Genomic DNA, 22,239 nt, shown 5'->3' on the forward strand with positions numbered 1-22,239 from the left:
AAAGCAAACCCCTGCTTTTCAGAAACATTAACGCCACCATAAAGTATTAGTATAGTAATTAAGTACGGTTGGTGAATCGATAGTGCTTACTTCGTTCAAAAGGGTATCTACAGAGTCACCTATATTTTCTTTTCTAATATTGATCTCTTAAAAAGTACATTGCAACTCCATAAACCCATTCATTGTGACATAAATACAGCATAATAGAATATTTAAAAGAATGTCACCAGTTAATTTAGCACCAAAAAAACCAAGACACCTGTTCAATAGATCAGACAAAATAAATGTTGAAAAGGTGACATGTAGGCTAAATAATCTGGCCTGACAGTTTTTTTTTTACTTCTTGGGCTTATAAAAAATGAATTTTAACATGTAATCGAGTATTTTACTAACAAAACTCCAAATGATAGGGAGAAAGTGAATTTGTTTATAGATTTGGGTGGTGATTTTTTCCTGAATTTTCATGGAATTTGTAGTGAAGTTGTTTGGATGTTTGGGGAATTTGTTAGAAAATTTTCCATAATTTCCACTGATTTTTGGGAGAATTAATTTTTAAGTTTTGGGGAATTTGATTAGAGATTTTATGTTGTATTTGCTTTAAAATTTTCCTGAAATGTTCCTAATTTTCCATGGACTGTTACATAATTTGTTTGGATGTTTGGAGGAAGTTGTTCAGAAAAATTCCATAATTTTCCATAAAATTTTAGGGAAGTTTTTTTGTAACATTTAAGGATTTTGATTTGAAATTCTGGGTTGCATTTGTTTGGAAATTTTCAGGTACTTTTAAATTTTTTTCTAATGTAAATTTTTGGAAATTTGACGGTAGGTTTAGGAGGGGACTTTGCTTCAAAAATTTTCCTGTATTATAATGGAATTTTTAGGGCCTTTGTTTGGATGCATGAGGGTATTTGTTTGGGAATTTTCCATAATTTTCCACAGAATTTGATAAGAAATTTCTGGTGGAATTTGCTTAAAAATTTCGGGGAGTTTTCTTAAACTGTTTATTGAAATTCTAAGGCATTTGTTTGGATCCTTGGGGGAATTTGTTTGTAATTTTTCCATAGTTACCACGGATTTTTAGGAGAAAATATTCGTAAGTTTTGGGGAATTGTAATAAATTTTGTGTGGAATTTGCTTTAGTTTAAAAATAATATGTTAATATAGAATAAAAATTCTGGTGGGTCTGTACTACACTAGACTAATAAAAAGGCATGAATGATCTAACATAAAACAAAAAGTAAGGAAATTTGCATTTGGTACATTATTTCTTTGTTGTTTGTAACAGTGCTTCTTGGCAATGAATTTTATACCGTTGGAAAGCCTGTTTATTACCCTTGTAAATGGTGCCAAATTTGTAAGGAACATGCATTTGTGGGATGAACAGCAGAGCTGAGTATGTGGGTTGCGCCCATGAAAAATGTGCCAAATCTTCTCTGCCAATGCCAAACAGCTTATTTTGCTGTTGCTGACTCTTGTTTTGAGCTTCTGGTACCCCCAGGTGCAGCACCTGTGAGCATGGGCCCTGCTACAGTGGTCAGATGTCTGCTTTAAGAATCGGCATGCCACGTTTGACTGATCTGGATAGGGCCTGTCATCATGTGGCATCATTTAAAAGGGTAATAAACAGGCTTTCCCACGGTATAAGATTTATTACCAAGAAGCATTGTTAGAACAAAGAAATATTGTACCAAACACAAATGTCCTTACTTTTTGTTGTAAGTTTAAATAGAACAAGAGGTTTCTCATGATATCAACATGAAAAAGGGTAAATCGCTGTTCTTTATCTTAAGGCTGTGACAGTGTATTTGTGTGGAAAATGCGACTGATTTCATTGTCATACTTTGTTTTGTAGGATTTATTTTAATACTACAACTAAATGACCAATATTTTTCCATAGAATAAGTCATGACATGAAAAAGTATCACAATATTCAGCAGCCAAAACAAACAAGATCAAGACGGGTGAGTTTACACAATTAAAAATCCCCCCGCCCGCCCTCAGTTTTGAGTTATTGAAAATCTTCCCATCATCCACAGTAAGCGATTATCAATACTCTCATCAAACTAAGATAATTCTTAAAAATAAAATTGCAATGAAAATCTCCAACAAGCAATTTTATGAGTTATACCATCAAGGCCAAACAAATTTAGTTTTTCTACTTTAAACAGACTGACCTTTGAGAGTGAAAACAAATGTGTAAAGCCAAGACTGAAATAATTTTGCATAATACCCTGATCATCTGTGGACTGCCTTGACACTTCGCACATTTTAGTTTATTTCCTCACAATAGTTGATAAATTTCTCCACCTCTTTTTTGTCACATAAAGTCCAAGTCAGATCTACTTTATGAGTCTCGACACTGAAAAAGGTCTAACCGGCTTTCAAGGTACTTAAATACAAAACACTGGGGCTGAATAATGAATGATGCTATCCATGTAGTAACAGTTCACAGAGGTACTGCTAGGTTTGTACCTTGGTTTTTGGGTCACGGTTCGGAACAGGCACGGTTCATCTGTAAAAAGGACCAAAAAGTCCCTGAATGATTAGGTTTCCCTTATTTCTTTTAACTGTCAAAAGTGCAGCTTCCTTTTTTTTCATCTACTGCTATTTTGAACTACCTCTGATTGTTGGTATAACCTGTGGTGTATTCAAAGTGACAGAAAAAGAGGAAAAATGCAAAATATAATTCAACAGAAATGATTAGTCCAATGTATTTTTTGACATGTAAAATACATTTGTTAAAAGGGCAAATTAAAATGTGCATTCTAGAGAAATGCATCATATTTATGATTCTACTGTGAGCACATCACATAGTTGTCAATAAATACCTGGTACAAAGGATATTATTGCAAGAGTAGACCACAAACTAGTGTATGTAACCATAGGGTGGGATGTTGTAACAGAGCCTGAGCAGAGCACTTAAATACACACTTGCAGCTGGTGTTGACTACTTCTGCACATCCCGTCTTGAAAATGTATAAACATCATTAATGTCTTCCAGCTCTCTCTTTCACATCCGAGGCTTTTTAAAAACAGCACGTACATGCAGAGGAGAGAAGCTTTCAGGCTGACGTTGCTCTGCTTGCTCTTACCACTGAAGCTTGCATTTCTTTCTCTGTTTTGTTGCACCTGCTTTTTCCTCTTCTTCATTGGTTGTTTAATAGTGGTGAGCAAACACTTGTACGTGTTACTGCGGGTAAATGCTCTCATATGTGATTGATTGTTTTTATGGTGACTACGTTTTTATCACGTGACTACATGTACCGAACCATGACCCATGAAAACAAACCCTGTTACACCCCTAATGTTTATTGTTGGACTTTTCAAAACTGCTAAATTACACATTCAAAATCCTAACTGTTACTAGTGTTAGTGCTCACTTCTTCATCCACAGACAGTTCTTTGTGATGTGACAAGCACACCCAGAGTGTTGAACCTTAGTGCCCTCCAGCTTTTCATGTGTGGTCAAATTTAACATTGTTGGTTTTCAGTTACTTGGTACTGGGTTACAGAGAAAGTATTGGGACTGCAGAATAAAATCTTAGAAGGGCACTGTACAGTGAAGTCTATATTTTTGCAAATGGAACATGAGGAAACTGTTCAATGCGATTCGATGAACTCAGTCGGTTGGAGGGGCTTCCTGAGGTTCACGATTGACTGAAAAGAACAGAAAGAACAGTCAGTTAGGTAACCACAGTATTTAGCAAAATAATTTTTTTGTACTTGAATGTGGAAAAAACGCCATCTAAAACCCTATTTCAAGTTGTTGCTTTGGTAAACAAGGGCATGCACTGTCCTGAAAATATCATCTTCTTGTCCTTGAATATAATGCAATCTCCTAAAAACAATAATTTTAAAGAACCCTCTTCAATACAAGGAAAGTAAAGCAATGTAAACAAACAATCTTTACAATATTAAAGAAAGCTTTGTTACCTTCCTCTCTTGCCTTCATGCGGGCAACAAAGTTGTAACTCTTGTTCCTGCGATAGTTCTCATAAGGGTCGTCCAGTGACACGCCCACACCTTTGTACTGGTCCCATTTATCCCTGACGTCTCCTCCTTTGATGGGGTCCTGGATGCCCTGTTCTTTGGCCCCCAAACCACCTGAGCCACTCCAGCCTAAGGTAAAACATGACAACACAAGTGCATAAAAGAAATTAGTGCATACAGCATTTAGGTAATAATACTTTGAATTGAATTTCAGAACTGAAGACTTCCAGATTATAAAACACCCCTAATCAGTAAATTACCAAATATACAGATTAAACTGTTAATTAAAACAACGAAACAGAGAGCATACCCATCTTCATCAGGAGCTGGTGGCCTTTGTTTTCCTCCCCTAGCCTGTTATCTGTAGACATTTTGGAGGAGGGGGCACCCAACACTGACGTGGAGCTGAAAAGTGTAGGGGATATTTTATTTCATTTAATTTTTATTCACAGTGGTCATGGTAAAGTTCACAATTTTTCATTACATTCCATGGTCAGAAAGGTGCAGGGAGAAGAAAAAATTCTTATTTAGCCTGCCCCTGAAAACACAAATGTTCAACAGTTGGTCTGCCAAGTTTACAATAACACAGAATGATATTACAGCATCATTCAAAAAACATACAGTAACGATTTCAGACTCTGTCAACGCCTACCCTCAGCAATAACATATGGATATGGTTATCTTCACGAGAATGAAGCATGAAATTGAACCATGTAATGTTTTCTTAAAGAGCTGTGAAATGGACTTACGGAGGAGAAGAGCTCCGCGATTTTTGGCCACGGCGTCTCTTGGTGGGTGAATGAGAACGGGATCTTGATCTGGAGCGAGACTGACTTCGAGATGACCTGGATCTACTCCTTGATCTGAAAAGAATTATGTGAGGCAAGTAAGGCTATGTTCTTCAGATGTAACAGTTACAGCTATGAAGATGCAGTGTTTCAAAATAAAAACAATCCTAAAACATATGAAGGAACAAACTGGATCAGCAGAACTTAGCTTACCTTGGGTACAAGAGGCTTCATGTACATATTCAATAGACCTTCAATAATGCTACTCTAAAGTGCTGTTCACACAGAACAAATATTACCTGTGGACTTCTGATAATTTATGAATTTTTCTTACCTATATTTGTCAAAAATTATAGGTTGTTTCCACCAAGCGGTCTGGCTCAGTTCGGTGTAGATGCATATATTTTTTTGGGTTTCCATAGAGCAAAAGTTGGAAAGGGTCCCAAAAAAACGACCCGTACCGTCCCACTTTTCGGCACCCTTCCGTAGGGCTAACAATCTTACCTATCCTGCGACACAGCTTCTCGGCTTTGGGCTGCAAAGCATGGAAGTCTCTGTGAGGAGCAGTGAAAACGGGAGAAAAACTGACTAATGTCTGCATTAATCGGGGATATTTGGACTCGACAGAGATCCAGACTGTTTCCTAATCTGTGGATAATGATATCTGGCCACAAATCAAGTTTCCTGACGTTTATCTGGACCTGATTTTAAGAACACAAAGCAGAGCCTGAAGGCTCACAGCCTGGTCTATCCACAATGGATGTGAAACTAAATTAACGCTGTGAAAGTTTTGTTATTACAAAGCCTTAGATCAGTTCATTCTCTGTATTGGAACTAGTTATTAATCAACTTCTTACTTTAGATAACCTGTGAAAACATTGCTCTGTGGTTGCTGAACATGTTTGTAAAACTTTGGGCTGCAGCCTATTATAAAACGAGATCAGCACTCCCAGGATTTCTGGCATAATCTAGTTTGATTTTAACACCAGATGAACATCTACTTCATTTTTAATGTGGTGAATTCTCACAGTACAGCTCTAAACTTTCATATTTTGTTGTATAAACTGTTCTAGACTAAATATATTTACATATTAACGTACCGTTACAACTCTAAATGTTTCTGTAAACGTATTCCATCAGCTGAGGATCTGTACTGACAGCGGTTAACATAATATGTAGTTATTTTTTAAAAACACTTTTAGCTGATATAGGGGTATTTAATGCTTATTCCCTACTGATTTCTGTCAGTCATCCTTTCTATAACTCTGCGGCTGGACCAGCAGACTCACGCTGCATGTCACGTCACATGCATAGCTTTTATAGTCCGCCCACTAAGTGAGGGCACAGGTGTCTGTGGAAACACAAACTATTTTGGCATACCAAACCATACCAAACCGGACCCCCTGATGGAAACAAGGCTTTAGCCGTGTCCTAACCCTCTCCTACGCAGCATCTTATTCTTTCAAAAAAGGCCACACGAACTGTAAAAAAACACCCATTAATAACAGCGATACGGACTCATATGGGATTGGATTTACCTGTTGATCTCTTTGTGTGCTAAATTTATGGTTGGTAATTGGCCCTGGAATTCTTATACAGCAAATAACAGACATGGTCGATTCACACGGGATAAGAAAACACAGAGGTACTGCACCATTACTACAAATTACCAGAGCTCCCTAGGTTACTATTAATATATTATATTAGGTATACTAATTCTGTGCGAATATGACATAAGTATAGTATACAAAATACTGTTGATGTACATGTATGTATTGGCAAACCACATATTCCTGTGAGATGTGTGTTAGCACACCTTGATCTCGAGTAAGAGCGAGAACGGCTGCGAGAACGGGAACGAGATGAGTGGGACCTGGACCTTGAGGACTTTGAAGAGCGAGAGCTTGAGCGTGAAGAAGACCTTCCTCTGCTACGAGAGTGACTCCTGGAGCGACTGCCTCCACGAGCACTGAGGGAGAGAACAATGAAAGGGGAGGTTAAAGGGTGCAGCAAGACTGAAATTTAAACAGTTGAATCCACGTTTAACATCCAATTTACAACCCAATTTAAAAAAAAAGACAAGGATCCTAAAAAACAAAGCTCACCTGTTGTGTTTCTCCTGTCCCTTTTTCCTCCTGGCTCTCATCTTGGCCCTGAAGAACTCATAAAGGCCATTCTGCTCCCATCCTTCACTGTTGGTCAAAACACCACAGCAGGCTGTCAACTACACAGCAAGTGTCTTTACAAGATTAATCAGAACATAGCAAAACTGCCACTTTAATAGCAACCAACTTGTACCATTTGTTTATCTCATGAATACAAACATTCAGATGTCAGCAGTGGAACTAAAAGCTGGAGTTTGAAGCCATCAGATCATAAATGCAGCCATGGGGTGACAAATGTAGGATTCAATTTATGCAGCTAGTTTCATAATTATTAGTGATGTCGAAAAAGCCCTAAAATTTTGCATGTTTAACTAAGACTTCATCTCCCCTTATAGAACAACAAATACGTTTTATATGCTAATTTAGACAAAAAGTTTGTCTCAGTATTGTAGTTTGCAAATCACTATTTTTGGGCAATGTAAACCAGAATGCAGCTGCAATCGGGATGCACTAATGTTATTAATTTTAAGGTAAACTCAAAACAATGTAACAGTATGCATACAAGTGTTAACAGCCATCTCCAGTAAAATTTTCATGTGATAGTAAGGGGTTTAAGTCTCCTTTTTATCTTTATCTTTCAGGCAGCCGACAAAAGGAGTCAGTTAGAGACGCTAACCCCTGGTAAATCTGCATGAACACCCATAACATCCAAATCACAAGCTCATTTCTTTACATCTTGCAGACAGAGCTATGGTATGTGCATACCTGTTTCTAGGTCGATCATGGGATGGAGGACTGTAGAAAGCTTCAACAGCAGCTAGCAGCCGATCACTAGGTGGCATCGGAGGAGGCAACCGGATGTCTTTTGGGTCCAAAGGTTTATAATCACAGTCTTCAAGCTGTGCAGTAGACAGTAAAGGGAGAAAAAAACACATGTAGATTCGACTGTTGTGACTAATTTAGCCTAATGTATCAATTCTTTAGCATCTGAAGACCCGGCGTGTACATATGAGGAAATTACATTTTACACTGAGATATTTTTTGCTTTAAGCATTTTTTGGATAATTGTCCAGAATGCCACTGAAGTAATTTGCTTGAAATGTTTGGAGAATTTTTACAAATTTTCAGTAGAGATTCTGGTGAAAATGTTCAGATATTATGGGGAATTTCCTTGTTTAAGTATTTTCATTGAAACTTTGGGGATATGGTCATATATTTTAGAGCAAGTCACTAAAAGTTCTGGAGGAAAAGCAGGGGACCTACTTTGACTAATGGAGCCATGAGACCAGCAGGCAGGTCAAAGTAGGGTACATTCGGCACCAGACTTGGGTCATCTTGTACTGGATGATGGCGATGGCGCATGTGAGGTGAGTGACCATTGAAACCATGTGGGGGAGGGCCAAAATCTGGATGCTGCCCTCCACCCCAGGGTGGATGTTCAGCCCCCATACCTGGTGGAGGAAGCCTCTGATTGGGATGGTGATGTGGAGGAGGACCTGGCATTTCTGGAAAAAGAGGATGATTTTGTTAAAACACACTAAACATAAAAACTTTCAGAGGTGATCACAAAAACAGGCAGTTTCTTTTTGTAAATTAAGTAAAGTTAGTGATCATTTGTAACTTCCCACCTCCAGGAAAATCTCCCTGAGCGTAGTCAAAGCGGTGTGGGGTGTATGGTGGTCTGTCATAGTGGTGTCTAGGTGGAAAGTCGTCCTGCATAAAGCGTGGTGGGAAACGTCCAAAATTATGTGGGGGTGGAGGGGGTTGATTGAAAGGAGGTGGCTGCTGGTGCGGAGGGAAAGGTCCCCTGAAATGTGGAGGTCTCTAAAAAATATACACAAAAAAATTAATTATTACTGTGTTTAAGCAGCAGATTATATCCAGTGTTGAAAGTCATATCCAGATTGTGTTTCAGAGGGTAGATGCAGAGAATTCAGAAACAACAAACAATGGAAATAAATATGGGGGGAGAAATCAAGCCCCCGAAATCATCTACAACATGCCTGCATGCGTGGAGGAAAAGGAGGCTCCCTTTGGCCCCATGGAGGTTGATCAGGCTGGTTCCCCCAAGGTGGCTGCTGGTCAAATGAGTTCCAAGATGGAGGGCCTTGGTCAGGGCCACCTGGACCACTCCATGGGCCTCCTTCTCTGGGTGGAGCCCCACTCCAGCTCCCAGGATCCCTCTGGTCATTCCACATTCCTTCATGGCTGTTCCAAGGAGGGCAAGGAGGAGGAGGCTGATTAGGGTCGAAAGGAGGCTGGGAAGATGAAGAAAATACAAGAAGAAGGTCACAACCATGGACAGCTACTGCAAAACCTCTCTCTTCCACATCTCTTCATGGAGGAGAGGCCTACTGCTACAGAAGCTGCAGGCTCAAGGTATGTACAAGAAGGTGGGCAAAATGTGTGCCCCTCCAGAGTAGGTTAGGAAGCCCCAAAAAGCCTTCATTGACATTTAAATGTGTAGAGAGGCAGACACTGATCATACATGGGAAATTTGAAGGTAATCAGATGTTTCATATGAGAGTTATGCCAACTCCCCGTGAAAATGGTGCGATATCAAAATGCTCCCCATTGCCAGTGAGACATCCCTAAATGAAACACCACTGTTGTGGACAGTTAATGACACCTCTCTTTCAAAATCAAAGTTAATGGAATTAGCACAGTATGACCAATGAATATATAACCCAATTATGTAACTTCTTGTTGCCATTAGGAGGTTCTATGTTGAGATCTTTGTATGAGTGTGTTCAGTGTCGTTCTGTTCTGTTGCCTAAAAATGTAAAGAACACAGGACAATGTATTCAAGAGTTACAACAGATTAAAGTCATTTGGCACCATCAAAAAAAGCATTATTTTGAAATGGAGATGAAGGTGGTTGACTTGGGTATTGGTCCAAGGGGCTTTTTTGTAGAGCGAATGGTGATCCATTTGCATATCCAAAATAATAAGCCTACGGTGAAGGGTTTAGGGGTTCTAAATGATTAAAGTTGGTTTTGAGGTAAAAACCCTAATTCAAAGGAGGGAATTTTAAATTGTCAGAATGGGTGCTGTGACAAAGTAATGATATTGATGCATGAATTTATTCAGGATTCAGGTTTTGGGATCATCTCTGTGAAGGTTGATGATGATTGATGTAATCACTGCAGAGTAATGTATAATTTTCTGACCCCAAACATAGCAAAAAAAAAAGAGAAAAAAAGAAAAAAAATTTGTTTTTCAACTTTGGCCCCCATGGCCCCAGCCTCTAGCAAAAATCAGGCTTTTGAAAACTTTCGATCTACATCTTGTCTAGAAATAAGCTACAAAAATCCGGAATCAATCCGATGAAATCCCTTGGGGCTAGTATGAAAAATGTGAAAGTTGTGAATCAGCGAAAGACGCCCAAAAATTGTTAATATCAATTTTCCGGTACATTTCAGGGGATGGTAGAGGAAATAATATTGTTTGGCTGCTACTCATCCCCTACATGACTCTAATTAGTTCAGTCTATTCTCAGAGTGGGCACAATAGTTTCGGATTGGAGCCTTCCAAGAGGAATTTGCCTGATGACAGACATGGAATCTGGACAATCCATCAGCTTTTCAAAGTTAAAATAAAATTCTCTGTTAAAATGCATTTGAGTGTCTAAATGATACATGTTGTTGCAACAGAGCTGTTTATAGCAAAGTACTACAGCGAGGGTTATAATACCATCAACCATTTCTGCTGGAAATGTCCATCTACTGGAAAACAGTCATTTTTCAAAGTTTCATTAAGTTTATTAAAATTGCTTAAAATTTTTATTTCTCCTCACTATACTAAATTTATGTAATGTCTGTTTTTAAAGGTCTATGTCGCAGACTGTTCCCTTACATTAAATGTCAAAAAAATAAATAAATAGAAATCAATACATAAAATGTTTTACCAAGAAATATATGTAGAGACCCAAACTGTTTATTTTAATCAGGCTGTCAGCATGTATAGTTCCAGTTGTTTACTTCTTGTCTACATGGAGACAGGCTTTGTAGGGAGGGAGGGATTTTACCCATCTAAAATGTAAAAGATTCGACTTGGAAATAGTGCACAGAAGTGTTAGTATTTAAATATAACGATTACTGAAAGATTCCTCCATGATGCTCTGCAGCTTGGGTTATTTATCATATGTCCATCAGTTTGGATAAAGCTGCCAAATTAACTGATGTAATTGTAAGTGATGACAGGCCATCATATTCTAGTCTTTAACCTTGCCAAACCGCCATTTATCCAAAAATCTACAAGCAGAGATCCTTAAGAAGTCTGTACACAAACACATATACACAAACAAATAGGTCCTCACTGGCTGGTTAGGGTTCCAGGGGCCCATGTGCTGAGGGTCAAACCATGCAGGCTTGTTGGAGGGGATCTCTGAGGGTCCACTGGGGTTGCTCGAATCCTGTGGTCTGGATGGCGTTCCATCAAACTCCCCAGGAGGAGGACCTGACATGGGAGGCTTCACATCACCTGGGCATAAAACATCAACAAAGTTCAGCACAGTGGTCCACAAACAGATATGTATGCAATATAGAGAAAGTAGCACATTTACATAAGGTGATTTAAAACTAACCAAAGTTACCAAGGTAACTGGTGTTACATGCTATTTACAGTTTTTCAAACAATGAGACTGCTTTTGTTAACGTATGCTATCACTGCAATTTAGGGTGTTTTGGTTGTTAGCCCTATAAAAAACATGGCTCCATGTACTATATACGGCTCTTTCTCCGTTTTCTTAAAGTCTCCTCTCACCAGCTTGTGTGGTCATAGGTGGAGCTTTTTCAGGCTCAGCAGGGGCAGCTAGTGGTGCTACAGGAGCAGGCTGCAGCTGCTGCTGCTGCTTTAGGCTGGTAACAAACTCTTCATGCTGAGTCTTCAAAGCTGCAATCTGCTGCTGGAAGGCCAGCTGGATTGGCTGTACCACCCCTGCATACTCCGTTATCAGAGAGGCCTGAGAGAGTGGACAAAGGGTGCAAAAATTAGAGACAGACACAATGTATTAGTAAATGAAACCATGCAGGTTTAAAAAAAAAAAAAAGCTAAATTTTTAAATGCACTGGCTAGACCTAAACAATTCGTGTAAAATTCTGGCAAAGAGTGAAGGCAAAAAGTGAAGGGTAAACCAGTCATGGTCAAAGTATGTCCAGTTAGCCTTTCAATGTCTACCCTCTTTTGATGCGGCACAAGATAAAAGTAACACCTTAAAGATGTCATTTTTCAATTAAATGTAAACCTTAACCAAGAGTCCCCCTCTTTGAACATAGCAGAACATGCATTTATGAGCCTCTTGAAACTTGACCAATCCTGTTGTGCATGTGGAGATTTCAGTTAATCATAATGTTGCAAACGCTGGACTATTTGTGTGTAAAAATGGGCACAGCCCCTTTAAAAGACATCTCAGACTGAATTCAACAAATGGATCGGTCCTGCTTAAATGTCCAGTATTTCTGTGACTGAGTGGATTTGATCTAACACAGCCTCAGGCTCCACATCTGCTCTGATGTCAGTAGATGGCTAACCTGACACAACATGGGATATATATTTCGAATCCATCTAGATAGCAGCCTTTAGTCAGCATTTAGGAAGGGCAGAACCTTTCAAAATAATCTTGGGGAATGAGTCGCCTTCATCTCAGACCCTACTTCAGATCTTATTCTACTTACTTGGTATTGGCCAAGTCCCAGTGCTGGATTCTGGAGCTGTTGAATGGTCTCCTCATCAAAGTACCCATTCTTCTCCCAAAGCTGTAACAGCTGACAAAAAGAGGATTGTAAGAAAAAAGACTCAGAAATAGCTACACAGCTTCTTAGCCTTTGACTTTAAAAGAAGTAGAGAAGAAAAGTTAAGTCAGAAAAACCTTTCATAATTATTAAAGCATTATATAAAGCCTTCTGTTGGTATCTGTCTTATAAGAAATACTAATGCAACAGTGATGATATAAATAAAACATTAACATGTTTTAAAGGTTAAATTACTTGAATGATCTTTAAAAGATATTATAATGGACAAACTCAAAAACTATATCAAATATCAAGTTATGTGATGTTTTTTCGTTACAATTACTCCAAGTAAACATGCAGAGTTGAAGTCTCTCAAGACGCTAACAGGTTAGCATTGATGAAACTAATAATCAAATCAGCTTTAATGCAAAACAAAACAAAATAACATTCTTTCTAATATAGATGTTTGCCTTAAAATTACCCTTGTGATCTTCTGCTGCTTCTCCTCCTCTACTGCCAGAAAGCTGGTGCAGTAGATGGGAACAACAACTTTCTGTAGGGCTGCCAACAAGTCCTTCTGCTGCTTCCTTTGGCTGAAAGGACACATTAAAATACACGTCACATTATAAAACGAATACAATCAAAACTGTTTTTTAAGATTGTTTTACTAGATTTGTTTGAACAGGACAGCTGATTCCAAGAGGCAGGCCCAAGCAACTATTGAATACATTCAGCCTTGGTCAATAAATCAATTTAACCACCCACTTGGTGGTTTAAGATTTTCAACCACTGTTTAGAATGTGTTCTACCTGTAATCATAGATGAGTTAATGAAGCTTTACCAATATTTAGAAAACAAACTACACCATCATTCCAAATAGTGTACAGTCAAGTGTTTCATCAGTGAATTTAGGTTGTTTTACCAGTGGTGGAGGACATCATTCATTAAATAGATCAGATGCAAGCGAAGCTCAAAATGTGCTCCATCAACAGTGATGCGGTTGCGAAGATGTGATGTCATCAGTTCACAGTGCTGTGGAGTCTTGGCATTGTTAAACATCCAGTTCTTGCCAGCCTGAGAAGGAAAAGTGAGTTATTATTTGATTCTTAATCTGCTTTAGTAATCTAAATCTAAAAGAATCCTTGGAACAACATCTTTTATTGCAGACTTACAGAGATAGCGTCTTTGGTGCAGGTGTCAATGATGGGCTGCAATAGATTGTCAAACTCAGTGATGTCTAACTGAGTTTCCAACAGGAGTTTTTGGGTCTGCTGCTCCATAGCAAGAGCTATGGCTGCAGTCACTTGTTCCTGCATTGAGAAAGGTGCAGAAATACCATAAAGCAGGCTAAACAGAGATTTCTGGAACAATCTGTGAAAAGCACTCCTCTTAAGTACCATATAAAAAGAATAATACAAGATATGGTTATTCAAAAACAAGACAAATGCTGTAATACAACTTATACAACTTGAAGAATGAAACCATTTCTCCACAACTGTGGTCTCTTTCTTCAGACTTCCTCTAGAACCTGTTTGTAATAGTGTTGATTCACCATTGACACTTCTGGAGCCCATTCCTCCAAAATGGTACCCTTACCGTCAAAGAAAACAAACAATATGGCCTTGAATTTTTAATGTACCAATAGATTCGGGTGCTGTTTTGTTCCATTTCACATAAAAAAAAATCCAGTTTATGCATTGCTCAACTTTTAAGCTAATTATTTTCTGACACCTTGGCAAAAACAAGCGAATTTCAATCAGTAGCTAGCAGTGCTAAAGACATCACTTATTGTAAACTTGCAGCAGTTGTGCATGAATACCCAACATTTAATATATAAAACTCCATGTGACCGTGAGCCTGTGGTTTTAGCAACACAATCATAAGCACAGTCTCATCACTTAATAGCCATTGCTCATATTTCTTGCTAGAAGAGAACAGACATCCTCTTGCTTAGAAGCCAAAACTTTGTTCTTGCCATTTACCTGTCTGAGAGTGTGAAGGTGCTGCTCCTGCTGCTGCAGATTCCATTGGCTCTGTTGAACAAGCTCATCAATAGAGGGCCCAGATGGTGGAGGAATTGAAGGTGGGGCAATTACTGGCATTGATGGAGGAGGGATATCAACCACATCCTTAGCACCAGGGTTGTACATGTCTGCAGAGAAAAAAAGAAAACACAAATAATTATGTTTTAAGGTTTGTTAAACTCTGTTCTCTGAGTTCATGTTAGAATGTTTGAAGCTGAATGGCTGCTGACATGATGTAGAAACCTGAAGAGGAAGGTGCATCCCATAAAATCAGATATAAGGCAGATATTAAGTTTTTTTTGCAAAGAAAGTTACTTTCAGATGTTGAATCAAAGAAATAGTTTAAAACAGCAAGCAGATGAAACGTTCCAGGAACTGAGGGCAAGCTTGAAAAAAACGTAAAGGCATGCAACCTGAATAGAACAGCTATCATCCTTTATTTCTAAGTTTTAACTCCTGTGAAAACAAGAAAATACATCCAAATGTCCTGAAACAACAGACACAATAGAGATTGACATGTATAATCTTGGGTTACTTAATGACAGACTTCAAAATTAGATTATTTCAAGAGGTTATTTATAATTATAATCTTGGATGATAAATATTTGTTTAGCTCATCCAGTGCAAGTACAAAAAATGTCTTCCTGTCCTCAGCTAAACACTGGATCCAAGAATTTTAAATGCCACATATGCTTCAAGTCTTCCAGAAACATTTAGAGTTCCAATAAGGGTTAAAGGGTGGAGAGAAATATGAAAATACTTATAGTGTCAAGTAAGATCTGTGACTTAAACTAACTTTAAAATCATTCATAATCTTGTGCACAATGTCCAATCTCATCAATATCAGAAAAAAAAATCTCATGATGAGCAGTGAATCAATAAGATCCACTTTTACTGTAGTCTTCACTTCTAACACAGGTACATACTTGATGTAGCTACTGCAAGTTCATAATATTCGGGTAAGCATCTACATGTCCTATGCAGCTTTAGGATATTAAAGAGATTAAATAGGAATGACATCTACAGATCGAGGTGTGCAAATCAAAGCAGTGTGTGTCAAACAGTGAAGTGTTAAACCTGAAGTGGTTGTATGGTAGTTATTTTGTGAAGATCTAACATAACACTTTGAGGCTTTTTATCCATGACAAAGTACAACCCAAATAACACCGCTGCCCTGACTATTTAAAGATAAGAGACTAGATTAGATAACAGGGCCTGCTCACACCAAAGTCATCAGACTCCTTCTATTTGTCCAAGTATTTCTGAAAATGTGAAGACCGAGGAGTATATCCATTTCGGTCAGCACAAACTTGAAGATATTACTGAGATATCTTCAGTTAAGCTTCATAACAACAATACAGCACAAATACAAAAGAAAATGGCACTAACATGAAAAAAATGCAACTGAAAACAAAGCAAATGCTTTCAAGCACAGGTGGGACAAAATCTAGGAAGATATGCAAAAACAAAACAGGACTTTCCAACTGGAATTTGGAATTTGTCAGAAAAATCTGTCTCCAAATAAATACCTTCAGAATTATATTCCTCCCCGTCATGGGTAGAGGGATCTAAACGGAGAGAAGCAAACTTTAATGCATTTCAGGGAATTAACATCATTGATTCTGACAGAAGAACTTCATGCAACCCTGCACAACACTGTGCTTTTATTACCAGGCTGACCTTATTAGGCTGACCCTCATCTTAACATCATTCAGTGACCAAAACCCAACAGTTTTTCAGTGATGTTAGACCTAGCCTAGGGATGCACCGATACCACTTTTTCCAGACCAAGAACGAGTACCTTTATTTGGATACTTACTTACATCTAGTACAAATATGAATACTTAATATCTTTACAGTCCTGAAATTATTTTCAAAGTTCATTGTCTTTCTTAAGATGTTCTTCGCCTCTCCTTTGTCAAGGAATAGCAGTGCATAGTTTGCAGTGTGCTCCACTTTTGGCATCCTCATTTATGTTAAATATCACCAAACTGCAAGTACGCCTTCAACTTTGTCTACCTTAAAAAATGAGGGGCAAACATCATGCAGTAAATGACGGCGAGTACAGTATCTGCTGTTTTTATGAGTATCGCGCACCGATACACAAAACTGGTATCGGTGCATCCCTACCCAGTACAGTTTCTTTTGTATTTCATTCATCAACACTGAAATTATTCAAAAGGTTTTTTTTTAACAATATTGTAGGTGAAACAGTGTTTGGTTACTTGTTGGACTGAAACATTGTCTCAGGCCGGTATTAAAACTGTGAGAACTGCATTCTGAGAAGGGAGGTTAAGCAATTTCTAGCTGCCACTGTTGCTAAAACAATCATTGTCCTTGTTAGATTTTTTAAGGACCTCTAATGACTAATATTAGTGGTGATTACAAAGACCATCAGTAAATATTATCAATATGTTAGCTGTGCATGCATAGAAATTTTTATATCTGCCAATACTAATAATTAACTTTTTAAGCAGTTATCTGTTAAATTATGCTGATGCAATTGTGATTTTAAGCGCCTCATTCTTGAGAATCTTCGGTTTCTAAGTGTGTCCTATAGAGGACAGAAGGTGGGTTAACCTGCACTTTTCTCTCTTAATGGGAAAATTAACAAAAACATTCCCTATAACTTCTACCCCACCCTAACCAATACAAAGACTGACACTACAGACTCACACTAGGCAATCTGTACCGTGCCTGAGAACATTTGAGCCCACAGCTCAGTTTGTTTGACCAGTGTGAGCGCGCTATTCTACACACAAGGTAGGCCAAAGCATGACAACAAGCATGGCATGTTACAAAAGACACACAAATCCACCATGGGCACAGAGATGCTTTAGGTGAAGAGGAACAAGTGCAGGGTAACAACTGTGTTTAAAAAGCACCCAGCATATATGTGAGCTGTAGCTCATGGCCTGTCAGTGCAGCACACTGTTAGTGCAGACAGAAAGCCAACAGTTTACTGTGTGCACCACATGAATCAGTCCACATGCATGCATCTGGGATTGACACACCTAAAGAAGATATATTTAGCTACACGTAACAACTTCTCTCTACTAGAGGGGAACAAAATAAAGCACTTGTCACAACTTGAAGAGTGGATTTCTCTCTAAGGTCTGGGTCATATGTGTTATGTGAAAGTAGTTATTGAAGTACTGCTGCTCTTATACAAAACCTACTTAAATAAGCACAGGGACGCTTTCATACTGCTGTTTATAGCCACCTAATCAGCATAGCTGTGGAGGGGCAAAAGGTGGGCAATATGGATAAGCTCTTGAACAAGATACAGTAATACAGTAGGTAACATTACCAAACATTTATGTGTTTCAATCCAACCAGGAATTTGCAATCAATGTGTTTTCCATGTGTATCTCAGTACTTTATTACACTGTTTTAAAAAAGGTAATCATTAAATAGACCTTTTAAAAGGATTTTAATACAAGCTTTACTAAACTGGTAATATAACCCACGCAGAAATGAGTGATGTGGATATTGGAGTATTTGAAAAATAAATTCTAGACAATGCTTTTTTCACCAGTTTGATCTGTTTGTAGATGCAATACTCTTTCTTTCCATTTGTCCAGAGCCAAACAGAAATGTCCATAGTGGACTATGCTGTTAATAAGGCTGCTCATACTCATGGTATTTTGTTTGGGTATACCACAGTTCTAATGATTTAGGTTTGGGGGCACAGTGATGATACATATATGACATGAAAATATATAAATACCCTATACAAATGGAATCACACAATCTCTGGAAGCTTGCAAATGTATGCACTCTTGCAGTGACATAACCACTATAAGCAAAATGCCTAAATTGAATTAATTATAAACTGATAAAAAGCATTATTAGATTTTTTTAAAAATACGCTGACAACATTGATTAACTTAATTTTGCATTGCTAGCTAACTCAAGCCACTCAAGGTGTTAGTGCTTTTGAAACATTTCAGCTTTTTCCAAACCCAGTCCTTAGTTTAATGCAAAAAAGTGTATTCTTTTGTAAGTCTGATTCAGTTAAGAACTGCTACGTTTCATTAACTATGTAAACATGGCCCAGAAAGCGGCCACAGCTTTTGCCTCAAAAGATACTTTACATAGAAACACAGCTGACAAAACAGGACACCTAAGAGCTAAAGTGAACTACTCGCTAGGGTAATGAAAATACTATCTTACTAAGGCATGCTTTGGATTCCTGTAAACATGACAACATCCACCCTAAAACCAGAACACAAATCATTTATATGATGTTATAGGGTTCAATGAACCATTTCTTCCTAAACAGGAACCAAGACAACCCAGACTTGTTCCATTTAAAATAATTATTTTTGTATTTGCTAGTTGTTATTGGCCTGTTTTTTAAATCCACTTTTCAAAGTTCTTCATTTTTTATTATCATGATTTCTTCCATGTTCTTTATGACAAATACTTATATCATCTATAAATGTAGGTGCATATAGTTTTAGGCTGGATGGTTCTTTAAACTACATACGCTGCTGTTGCTCCATAGCAAGCTTGCATTTGTAGTAGCTGAAGTAGTCCCCCCCAAAGAGAAAGGAGAATTTAGGGTTGTCCTTCTGTTTCTCCATTGTCATCTTCTCAAACTCTGGCCCATTTCGAGCAACGAACTGAGCCAGCTTGTCAATGACATTCCTCAGTTCTTGATCTGCACCAGAAAGAAAAGGAAAAAGATACGGTTAAAGTTCTGACCACTGTTCATCAGTTTAAAATTGATGCAAACAGATCAGCAGGTAGAAGGAAAACTGTTTCTTAACCTTACTTATAGTCATCTTAAGCATCTACTATTACATTACTTACACCTTTAAATAATAACAAAATAAAACATCTTGGGGTTAACACATATTATATAAAGCAACACCAGCCTTTGAAAATGCAAAATCCCCATTAAACTCTTTATTATTATTATTATGCTATTGTTTGTTATTTACAGAGACTGGGAATAAAATTCACATTAAGCTGACATCCATGATTGGATGATACACTGTATTTACTTGAAAATCTGCTCCAAACAGTAATATTTAGTAGTGCAGCAGGCAGTTTACATCATCATTAAAGGCACTGTGTGTCAAACTCAGAGTCCACACAGGAAATAATGTAGCACTATTACAGCACATTGGTCTGTGACTTACTGCTGTAGTTCTAAAAACTGTGTGTATCAATCCTATGTATGTTCAATATTTAATAACGTTTATGTTATTCCATAGTTATTAAAATCTGATAACCAGGACAAAAATAAGGGGAAATTTAAAAAAAACCCCATCAAACTAAGACAAAATATAACAACGTTGTTTGAGGTAAACAGCACTGCAGAATACATATCTAACACGTCTGATACTACTTTAGCTTACATCAATGTAAATATTACTTGGTTGCACATGTGTCAAAAACTTGTAAAGAAAAACTTTCACTTTGAATTCACTAACGTTAGCCGAAATGCTAAATGCAGCTGCAGTGTTTGCAGTGTTGTATAGCAGGATAAATAGGTAGCATGTGTGCTATCTAACGTTCAATGAAAATGGTACGCAGCAGCGTACTCCTCACCTTCGGGGGGATTCGGGATATCCATGTTTGGCGTTACAGTTACAGCGAACCCGCTGAACAGATAACACTCAAGATTCCTCAATTAATATTTTATGCCTGTGAACGGTTTAATAAAATTGTCAAGAAAACAAAAATTAAATTGGCTGCCCTGGAACTTCCACAGGAAGTGTGGTTCACCGGAAGCAAGCGCCAGAAGAAGTAGATGTCTGATTTGTCTACAGCGCCATGAGGCGGTTGGGAGGTGTGCTGCTTCACAAGGTATTATTAACTGATCTTTATGGCTGTCATAAACATAAAAAATACTACGTCTAACTTACTTTTGTTTCTATTCCATTGTCAGTAGATGGCGAACATTTGGTTTCATGTTAAAGGTCGATGCAGGGGAAACAGGCCTGTAAATGCTTTGTTGAAATTACCGGGCCTGTGTTTCAGTATCTCTTTAAACACGTTCTAGTGTGCTAAAAACTAAAACCTTGCACAAAAAGTAAGGAAATTTGTGATTGAGATAGAGTCTATTTTTTGTTGTAACAAAGTTTCTCCGCAATAATCTTATACCGTTGGAAAGCCTGTTTAAATTTCTTTTAAGTGGTCCAACATTTGTAAGGAACATGCATTTGTGGAATGAGCAGCAGAGCTGAGTATGTGAGTTGCACCCATGGAAAATGTGCCACATCCTTTCTGCCGATGCCAAACAGCTTATTATGCCATTGATTCTTGTTTGGTGTTGTTTGGTGGATTGAATGATTGTAGTCTGAGGAAACAAGACATATTGGCAATTTAACAGTTCATTCATTTAACAAACAGGAGCCTCAGTAGTGTCTGGAAGAGCCACAAATTGCCTGGCAACCCCTCGTGCTGGTCACCAGCCTGGTCACACTCTGCTGTGGGATGGCATTGTTCAACCAGCATTTGTCACAAGTCAGACAATGTGGTTGTGTTGGTCACTCTGGCATGAACAGCACTCAAGCTGATCCCACAAGTGGGGTTGAGGTCAGGACTGCTGGCAGGCCATTCCATCCTCTCCACTCCCAAATTCTGGAGGTAGTCTCTGATAAAACCCACTCTGTGGGAGCGAGTGTTGTCATCTTGGAGGATAGAGTTTGGTCCCAGGCTGTGGGGATATTGGGTTGCCACTGGTTGCAGAATCTTATTTTGATATCTCTCTGCATTGAGATGTCCTTCAATGCAGACAAGCCCTGTTTTTCCAGTGATGGCGGTGCCACCCCATACCAACTTACTACCTCCAGAGTGGTTACCTCATTGGTACAGCAATCAGCATGCATTTTCCAAACCTGACCGTATGATCCAACTGCCTTCGGCCGGCCACACTAAATGATTTTAAAATCTGAAATGATTTTAAAAAGTGGGAGACCACAGACATAAGGACAATTTCAAATGATTTTTCATCTATAATCCTCTGAACACACACACTACTCAGCTGGACTGATCTGTAATAAACAACAGGACTTCTGATTTTGATTCATTGAGCTGAAGGGAGTTTTGTGACATCCAAAATTTAATGTCTGAAAGACAGGCCATAACATGAGACGATTCACTGGGGTGGCTACCGGTCAGGGTTAGGGATAGGGTTAGGCTTAAAAGGATGCCACGATCAACAGTATTAAAGGCAGAGCTGAAGTCCAGCAAGATTTAAATAGAACATGCACCAGAGTCAGCAGCTAAAAGCAGGTTGTAAGTGACTTTTAAAGAGAAGTCTCTGTGCTGTGGTGCGTGCGGAATCCTCATTGAAATTGTTCAAATATTCTGTAATTTGTCATGTGTGTAATTATCTGAGATGCTACTGCCTTTTCCAAGACTTTTGACAAAAATGGTAAGTTTGAGATTGGTCTGAAATTGCTAAGGTCCAGTGGGTCAAGTGTGGGCTTCTTCAGGAGGGGCGAACTATTGCATGTTTGAAGCTAGTTTGAAACGAGCCAGTAGACAGTGAACAGTTGACCCTCTTGCTGTCCCTCCACAACAAGCTGTCCTGGCATGCATAGCAAAAATCATAAAATGTTTGCGACAGGCGCCAATCAGG

At 38.4% G+C, this 22,239-nt stretch overlaps 1 protein-coding gene across 2 annotated transcripts; it reads right to left on the reverse strand.

Annotated features, from left to right (window-relative positions):
- Nucleotides 1–1,739: 1,739 nt before the first annotated feature.
- Nucleotides 1,740–20,381, reverse strand: LOC121512565 (calcium homeostasis endoplasmic reticulum protein). 2 transcript variants are annotated; one of them, XM_041791887.1, is made up of 20 exons: nt 20,202–20,381; nt 19,132–19,305; nt 16,169–16,207; nt 14,598–14,767; nt 13,788–13,925; nt 13,538–13,689; nt 13,097–13,208; nt 12,559–12,648; nt 11,648–11,846; nt 11,202–11,365; nt 8,887–9,141; nt 8,512–8,707; nt 8,147–8,388; nt 7,649–7,782; nt 6,884–6,970; nt 6,595–6,747; nt 4,740–4,853; nt 4,301–4,395; nt 3,934–4,119; nt 1,741–3,657 (listed from the first exon to the last, which is right to left on the reverse strand). In XM_041791887.1, exons 1-20 carry the CDS (start codon nt 20,224–20,226, stop codon nt 3,620–3,622), a joined length of 2,763 nt encoding a protein of 920 aa, XP_041647821.1. In that variant the 5' UTR covers nt 20,227–20,381; the 3' UTR covers nt 1,741–3,619. The 2 variants fall into 2 exon arrangements, with proteins under 2 accessions (XP_041647822.1, XP_041647821.1); XM_041791888.1 differs by lacking the exon at nt 16,169–16,207 and having other exon boundaries at nt 1,740–3,657.
- Between the last annotated feature and the right edge of the window lie 1,858 nt (nt 20,382–22,239).

This window comes from Cheilinus undulatus, linkage group 7 (genome assembly GCF_018320785.1).
Source record: "Cheilinus undulatus linkage group 7, ASM1832078v1, whole genome shotgun sequence".
Lineage (NCBI taxonomy): Eukaryota > Metazoa > Chordata > Actinopteri > Labriformes > Labridae > Cheilinus > Cheilinus undulatus.

Excerpts from the sequence above, each read along its gene's own strand:
- LOC121512565 (XM_041791887.1), bottom strand. The coding sequence starts at position 20,226 with ATGGATATCCCGAATCCCCCCGAAG. Across the intron at positions 16,208-19,131 it reads TGCTATGGAGCAACAGCAGC|ATCCCTCTACCCATGACGGG; the intron begins GTATGTAGTTTA and ends CTCTCCGTTTAG. Across the intron at positions 4,396-4,739 it reads TCGCGGAGCTCTTCTCCTCC|CTCCACGTCAGTGTTGGGTG; the intron begins GTAAGTCCATTT and ends TACACTTTTCAG.